Source organism: Enoplosus armatus, chromosome 19 (assembly GCF_043641665.1).
Source record: "Enoplosus armatus isolate fEnoArm2 chromosome 19, fEnoArm2.hap1, whole genome shotgun sequence".
Lineage (NCBI taxonomy): Eukaryota > Metazoa > Chordata > Actinopteri > Centrarchiformes > Enoplosidae > Enoplosus > Enoplosus armatus.
Window position 1 is genome coordinate 229,085 of NC_092198.1, and position 8,389 is coordinate 237,473.

Here is an 8,389-nt window from a genome sequence, read left to right on the forward strand (position 1 = left end):
GCATATTAATCATTATGATGACGTTAACATACAACACTCACTGCCTTCTACTTGGTTACAATTAAACTGAATTGAAACTGCACGTGTTCATGATTGAACTCACATCCCTAACCCTAACAGGACTACCAAACTAGCGCAGAAGCTGTTGACTAAACAGTCTCACCTAAAGGTCCTTTTACTGTAAATGAACCTTAAGTTGAGATTGTTTTGTTGTTTCAAAGGTAAGGAATGAGCTTTCAATCCAACATGGATGAGAAGTCTTTAAGTGCTTTGATGAGAATGTGAAAATATACAATTCAAGGACAAACCTCCAAAGTCTATCTGCTGAAGAGATCATGTGATATGATCGAAAGCTCCGGAACATGAAATGGACTACCAAATGGACTTTGAAGTGAGACTCAAAATGAACTTCAACTTGAGCCTCACTACCCACATGGCCTCAGAAATCTGTGAACTGACTTACTTTAATCTTCTTGGTCTTCTTCAGTGGGATATAAGGCCATAATGAGCTCCTGACATTGTTCCCCATCCTGTCCTATGTTACCCCTCCCAAGTCTACTGTACCCTCCTGTTTTTTACCCAGCCCTGTCATTTCGGTTACCCTTCCTTCCCCAACTGACACGCTGTAATGATACAACTGTCGTGTATCCTACCATATTCTACTCCACCAGGTCTGACCTGGTGGAGATAGATATCTGACCTGGTGGAGTAGAATATGGTAGGATACACGACAGTTGTATCATTACAGCGTGTCCGCACATTTTACACCGTAATGAGATCATTACGGTGTAAAATGTGCGGACACGCTGTCATGAACATATAGCTTCGTGCTGATGGTCCAGCTGGTGAATGGGGGGGGCGGGGGGGGGGGGAGAGCTTAATACAAGACTGATTAGCTGTAAGGAGATTAGAAGCGCAGGTTAACAGGCGCCTCAAAACTCCTCTTCTCAGCCGCAATATTTGCTTCACTGCTCTGGAAGTGTGGCAGAACTCACCTGTCCTCGATGATGGGAGGTCGGAGGGAAGACAGACATAAGGAAGCAGAAGGATGTCCAACAGCTTTAAGTCAACAAGGTAAAACTCTGTCTGTTGCTTTATCTTCAGCATCGCGTGGGCTGGTGGGTTTGAGATGGCAGCTCCACGATCAGTTCATCTTTACTTCCAATAGTCCAATGCGTTTAATACTCTCTGAAGTTGCCGTTTTCAGAATCTGTGTATTAATGAATTGCTATTTATGAATCTGATTGACCACTCGTATAAACATGAGTGCTACAGAGGAGTAGATAATGTTGTAAAATGTGAACTGTTATTGGTTAACTGAAGTTTAGTATGAAAGTAACAGTTTGATCAGAATATTTCACTGTTGGAGAAACATCACCTGTTCAAAAATGGGTTCTTAGAGAGAGATGCTCCTCTCTGAACAGTGTCATAAGGCTCATACATAACAAACAATAGTGGTAGGTCTTTCTAGAAGAATATGTTCCATTCTGATCAAACAGATTTGACTCTGATTCTGATCAAAAAGAACAAAGTGAAGATTTATTTCTGTTATGGGAATAAAAGGCTCCATGTACACACAGACAGGGTTAATAAAGTTCAATATTTTTGTTAAACTTTGACCTTCTTGCTTCCCTGCAGTGGTCACATCCTGGGTGTGTCGAGTTGTGGACTACAGTCAAGAGGACCTAAAATACCTGGTTAAGCTCCTTATGACGCTCTGCAGAGAGCAGCCACCGGCCTTCTCCCTCCTCTTTCCTCCAGCTTTCCTTTGAAGAGAGGCCCACCTTGAACCCTGAACTCTGACCCCTCAGACCCCTTTGGTCTGGATGTGAGGGCTACGACTTGACGCAACAACAGACTGTATGAGCAACTGGTGATGTGACCTGTTGGTTTATGATAGCTGGATTTGAAGTTGAGTTTGGCTTTACAAGTCAGAGCCAGAAACTTCCAAATATGGGCAGCGGGGTGGAACAGACGAGAGGCCAGTGAAGCCTGATTGGAAAAAACCATCTTGGAAGGACCAATCACTGAAGGCATACACACTTCTTAACCCCACTGATGTTCTGGTGCCTCTATTTTAACAAATTAAAAAGTTCTTGACATTTAATATAACAAACCAAATATATCAGGCTGAGTTTAGGGGAAATTAGTCAAAAATGATACACAAGACATCTGGAACATTTCCATTTGATGGAAACGTGCGGCCATAGATAACATGGAGTCTTGGATTTGAATATGTCACTCAGTGTAGACTTCATAGCTTCAGTGCTACAAGAGCTGGAACAAGCAAGTTTGGGGCAAATGTAAAAGGGAAATCAAGGTTAAGAGGGGTTAATATCTAATTAATGGACTGATTTTCAATATTGCCCCTAGTGGTCATAAGTGGTGCTGTACCTTAAGGCACTCCAGTTTTTGACCATGTTTTCAGCCGCTTGGACATGATTCACATATAACCCATAGGACTGACATGGCAGTTGGTAAGGTGACCTTCACCAAGGCGGAGAGAGAGAAGCTAGCTGAAGTCCTCTGGCTGCTCAACTGGATCTCTGTGGTGACGGGGGCTATCCTCTTTGGCCTGGGCTTGTTCCTCAAAGTAGAGATTCAGAAATGGCAGGAAGTGATGTCAGACCAAGGGATCCTCTATGTGCCACATATATTGATCACTACAGGCCTGGCGGCCTGCTGCATCAACTTTCTGGGTGGGAAGATCTGCCTGGACTGTGCCGACACCAACAAGTTCCTGCGCTGGAAGCTGGTGATGATGCCGTATGTCATCTGCACCTTCTTCTTCACCTCCTGTCTCCTGGCGGGGGCGCTCATGTGCTACAGCATCCGCAGCCAGCTGGAGGAGTCGCTGTTGCTGGGCCTTAGGAACGCCATGCGATACTACAAGGACACAGACACACCTGGGCGCTGCTATATGAAGAGGACTCTGGACTTGCTGCAGATCCAGTTCCAGTGCTGTGGGAACACTGGATACCGGGACTGGTTCCAGGTCCAGTGGATCAGCAACCGCTACCTGGATATGACGAGCAGCACCGTGGTGGAGTAAGTGGAGTCTTGTTGATTCCAGTTACTCCTGCTGGATTCTAGCAGATTCTATCTCTGTCTAGTAGATTCCAACAGTTTCTAGTGGATCCTGGTGAATACTGTAAGATCGACTTTGATGTTAGATCCGTAGTATGACTCCTGTATGTCTAACTAGAGTGTCAAAGATCATACTACATTTAAAAGGTGTGTTCAGATGGAACACAAAGCTAATTTTAAAGCTGTCTGTGAAAGATGAGAGTGAATGTGAAAATGTTTATTCCAGGTGGCACAAACTGAGCTGAGGACATGTCAAGTTGAAATTGAAGATATCTGGTTATCCCAAATTCTATGACTCCACTTAATGAATATACCCTCAGCATCAAGAACACACACAGCACAAACAAGCAGTTTGTGTATGTTTTTAGCTACAGCTAACACAGTTTGTGTTGAACAAATGAATAACAAATTCAAGCAAATAAAGCAACTTTACGTACTGTTCAATCTGAATGCACCTTTAGAGATTCAATTCTTGTGGAATCCAATAAACCTGAATGGAGCCTATAGGACTCTACACCTCTACTGCACTCTACAAGACCTACTAAATTATAGAGGAACCCAGTTGTTATTTGGGGTTTTATGGGATCCTCCTCTCTAATTTTGATTGAAGTTAGATTCAAATGGATCTCTGAATCTAGATATAGGATTCTGGTGGATCTTTGCTAGAGGATCATCTTGGATCCCAGCTAGTCCAGTTCTGTTGTGCAACAGTGGTGAACTGCAAAGGAATCTAATGGATTCAGCTGCACTGGACTTTGGTGGATTCTGGTGGATACCAACCTGGGGGTGGAAGCCAGTCAGGTTTAAGGCACACGACTTGCTCATGGACACTTTAGCGGGGAGATGTAGGGTTACATATCTGTGTTTTTTTAGTTTTACTAGAACATACCACCACTACTTCACTCACTCCAGAAAATCCTATTAACAGGTGTGTCAGATCATAAACTCTAATTATAAATCAAACACATACAAATGCTACAGATTTCATGGTTGTATACGGAAGTATTCCTTTGAATATGTATCTATGTAGTTTATCGTTTGACATTTGTAAACATACTATTCTAGTTTACAGCAGGAGAAGTCCAGTTTTATTTGCAATGAGCTTATTGGCCTTAATGCTTATGGATGCTGGGAGGTGCTGCTGGCTCTCTCTAATTGGTGGGCTTTTCTCTGGCTTTGTTTACATATATATTGTACCTGTGTTGTTTGGCTAAAGGAATTTTTACCTGATGACGGTCTGAGGACAGAAATGTCACAGATAAAGTGAATACAAGTGATTGATAGTGAGCAGGACTTTTCACAGTTTTACTAAAACCAAAATCCTATAATTCTGCCTTCAGTATTTCAGGTCTCTGAGGTCTCAGATTTTGGTCAAATTTAACTTACATATTTACATATGAAAACTGAACAACCATGTCTTCATATGAGGGTTTGGACAGTGTACCATAATATCACACCAGAAACTACAACATCAACTTCAGAACTACAGAACATCTTAGTAGAACATTGGTAAACAGTAAACAGAGTAACAGATTGAGGCCACTGGTTCACTGCAGTTAAGGCTGGAAGCTACTGGGGTCAAATGTCATGGGATTAATTAGGCTTAACCAACAGGGTTCAACTCAGGTTCAAGAGACTCAATATAACCCGTCTGCAGGATTTAGAGACAAACTGTTTTATTCAACAACAAGACAAAAACAGCAATGCGTATGGCAAAGTCGGTGACAGTTTAATGCATTGACTCAGGATTTACAGAGTACTGTATGTTTCAAGTGCACATACAAGAGTACTACTTAGTAATGTAGTAGTTGTATAGTACAGCAGTATAATAGTAGTAGTATAGGGTTAGTAGTAGTATAATAGTAATAGTAGTAGTATAGTAGTATAGTTGTAGTGGTAATGCTTCATTTTACAGGTCCGCAAATTTCATGGTAAGAAGGTGATAATTAGATAGTAATGTTTTTGAATTTTCTTTGAAATTATCCCAAAATGTATCGCAAATAATCCCAACATTAGTTAATAATTATATTCCGCTATTTCCCAATAAGAAGGTAATTTCTAATTCTTTGACATTTTTTGGAAATTACAACCAAATAATTGTGTAATTGTATTCTTTCCCAATTGATAATTAGCATGTAATTTATTTAATATGGTCCTACCAAGTTAATTGATAGGCATAATTAAGCTCAAAATATAGAGGAGTTACATACCTTTGTAATTAGGCCTACGTTCTTGGACATTATGGACATTATAGCATAAAAGGGGGTCAGTGTTGATATTCACCTAGAGTGGGGCTCTAAGTTGTCCTTACCTGCTTGTGATAGGCAATGAGAGTAGGCCCATGGTAAAACAGAATCTAGGGGTTAACAACTCGCCTTAAGCACAGCCTTGTTTTCAAGGATGGAATAGTTCAAGGTCTTGGCTTGGTGTTCCACTACAGCTGCTGAGGGTTCAGCCTGGCATAGGTGACCCATCACCCGTTAACATGCATGATCAAATAGAAATAACTTGCCAAGTACCTTTTGTTTATATTTTCTATCCAATTTTTTATTTTTTTAATTAACTGATACCATTGACTGAACATACAGACCTCATTTATATATAATAGCCTATTCACTTCAGGGCAGCAGGGGATGAATTGTCACCACTTACCTCATATGTAACTTCTGCATAACAGGCATGTATCTGAATTGTTACTGTTTCACTTCCAACTAGTTTCTGACAAACTTCTGCTGAGCATATCTGTAAATTGAAGTGAGCTGTTGCAGCTTAATTTACCAATTTCTGTGTAATTTCAACCGATCCATCCACTTTGTAACAAATTTCCTAAATGTCAATTTTTTTTATTGTAAGCCACCATAAATTGCTAATTACAGACAAATACAACGTGATAATCAAGAATTCTAAGTGTCATTCCTTGCTTGAGGCCTGATAATAACGTCTTCACACCACTCAACAAGTTAAATGTTACTTTTTATATTTTGAGACAACAATACATTAACACATAAATTAATAACAGGAAAAAAGTAACAAAGTATTTGAAATGAAAACACAGTATTTGTACTTTTATACCTTAAAAAACGCTCTAACGTCTTTCAAAAGCTGTCCGACCGTTCCATCGCAGTGTGAATAATCACTAACTGCTGCTAACTGTAGGTGCTGTTAGCTAGTTAGCTCAGTCAGCCGTGCAGCTAGCAGTCCTACTAGCTGAGCCCTGTTCCATTGCCCTCTTGCCCAGCTTCAATTCTACCCCACTGAGTCCCCCCGCCCTGGGCCTGAAAACCCTCTCCTCCTGGTGTACCAAAGCTCCTGTGCTAGCTTCCAGACCCTCGTCGGTAGCACAGGGAAGACTTTGTTTTCCTCCAGGGCAGCTCGACCCCAGGGCTAACCCCTCTCACTTTTACCCAGCAGCTGGGAAGCAAAACGCTGGAACATCTTGTTCTTGAGGAGCTGCAACGTTTATTCATGGGCAACTGTACATTTACCCCTCCCTCTGTTCACCTGTCTGACCCCTCCCTCTGTTCACCTGTTTGATCTGACCCCTCCCTCTGTTCACCTGTCTGACCCCTCCCTCTGTTCAGTGTCTGCTCTGACCCCTCCCTCTGTTCACCTGTGTAGCAGTAGTAGCAGCCACTAACCACCGGCTGCCTGCTCCTCCCTGCAGCCGTCTGAGGAGTAACGTGGAGGGAAAGTACCTGATGGACGGCGTTCCCTTCAGCTGCTGCAGCACCTTCTCCCCTCGACCCTGCATCCAGCAGCAGGTCAGCAACAGCTTGGCACATTTCAACTACGATCAGCAGAGCCAGCAGCTAAACTTGTGGAGGAGAGGCTGCCGACAGGCCCTGATGGACCACTACACCGGCATCATGCAGTCCATCGGCCTCACCGTGCTCCTCATCTGGCTATTTGAGGTACTGCAGCGGCTGTTGACGCAGACTGAATATCCACAGTGATTTAGGTGAAAATATAACAAAATCTGTTTCATCTTTGTGCATTCAGCACAGAAAAGGAAGCAGCCAGCACCTTTGAAGACGAAACAACACAACTTTCAACAACTCCAAAGCACTGAAATCCAAATCAGTCTGGGTCCAATTTAGTTTGGTAATAAACTGTCAGTATACGTCATCAGACAGGTTAGGGCTAGGGGTCTGAGGTTAACACTATGAATGTCTTCCAAGACAGAAGCTGTCTCCATATTTAAACCATATCATGCCCCACCCCCCTCTATGGCGCTGACAACACATAGAAACACTTCTGATATCTGTCAGGTAGCTGTCCATGCTACACTAAAGACACATTTTTCTTCTGCCACCAGCTGCTGGTTCTGACGGGAGTCCGTTACCTGCAGACGGCCATGGAGAACGTTCTCCGCCTGGGTGATCCTGACTCAGAGTCTGATGGTTGGATTCTGGAGAACAGCCTGGCAGAAACAGCCAGGTCCAACTTTAACGTCATCAAGAACCTGGGGAAGTGTTATCAGGTCGACGACGACCCAAACATCAACTTCCCGATTGCCCCTACAGAGCAGGAGGTGCCATCCCTGCAGGTCCAGATCCCTGTGACCAGCTAGCATCCAGCCTGAGGAGTCATGGACCTCTGACAGACCAGGACGAGCTGGAACATCTCGGATTAAAAACTTCCAAGGCCTCAAGTGATGTTCTGTTGCTATGAATCACTTCTAGCTCCAGGATGCACCGCTCTGAGCTGGGTCTGTCTTCCAGGAGACATTCAATACGTTTTCATCCTGAGGAGCCGAAGAAAAGTTCCATCGATGCCATCCAGATATGAAGTTTGGAAAAAGGTTGAAAGTCCAGCTGCTGTGTCCTCAGAGCTCTGCAGGTCTGATGATTTCTGCCTTCAGATGGTGTTTTTCTAATATCAGCATATGAAACAATGTTTGAATTAACAAATACTTACAAATTGCAAATTGTTTTCATTCTTAGATATCTTTTGACATTTGTTGTCCTCGAGAATGACAGGGACACTTTTGTGTGTCAGGAAATCAGATTTGTACCTTTTAGTGTTTAATTGTGCTTTTAAAGGTGCAACTTTGCAGCAAAGAGTGCTAAATAATACTATCAGGGTTTATACAGTACCTGTGAGAAGCAGTGAACTCTGAAAGGAATAATTTAGCTTTCTCTACCTCTGAATGAAAACGGTCAGACTGCAGGAACAAAACAGCCTGGACGCTTCAACAAGACAACAAAGATCAAATGTTTGTCCAACAATAAATATTCATGAGAATTTAAAAAAAACAGGTGTTTTGTTTCAGACTGGACTGTGATTGGCTCATGTTTATTTT

At 42.5% G+C, this 8,389-nt stretch overlaps 1 protein-coding gene across 1 annotated transcript; it reads left to right on the top strand.

Moving 5' to 3' along the window:
• Window positions 1-2,467: 2,467 nt before the first annotated feature.
• Window positions 2,468-7,657, top strand: LOC139302468 (photoreceptor outer segment membrane glycoprotein 2-like). The gene is made up of 3 exons (XM_070926173.1): window positions 2,468-3,048; window positions 6,752-6,998; window positions 7,403-7,657. The coding sequence occupies exons 1-3, from the start codon at window positions 2,468-2,470 to the stop codon at window positions 7,655-7,657; spliced, it is 1,083 nt and encodes a 360-aa protein (XP_070782274.1).
• The last annotated feature ends 732 nt before the right edge of the window (window positions 7,658-8,389 follow it).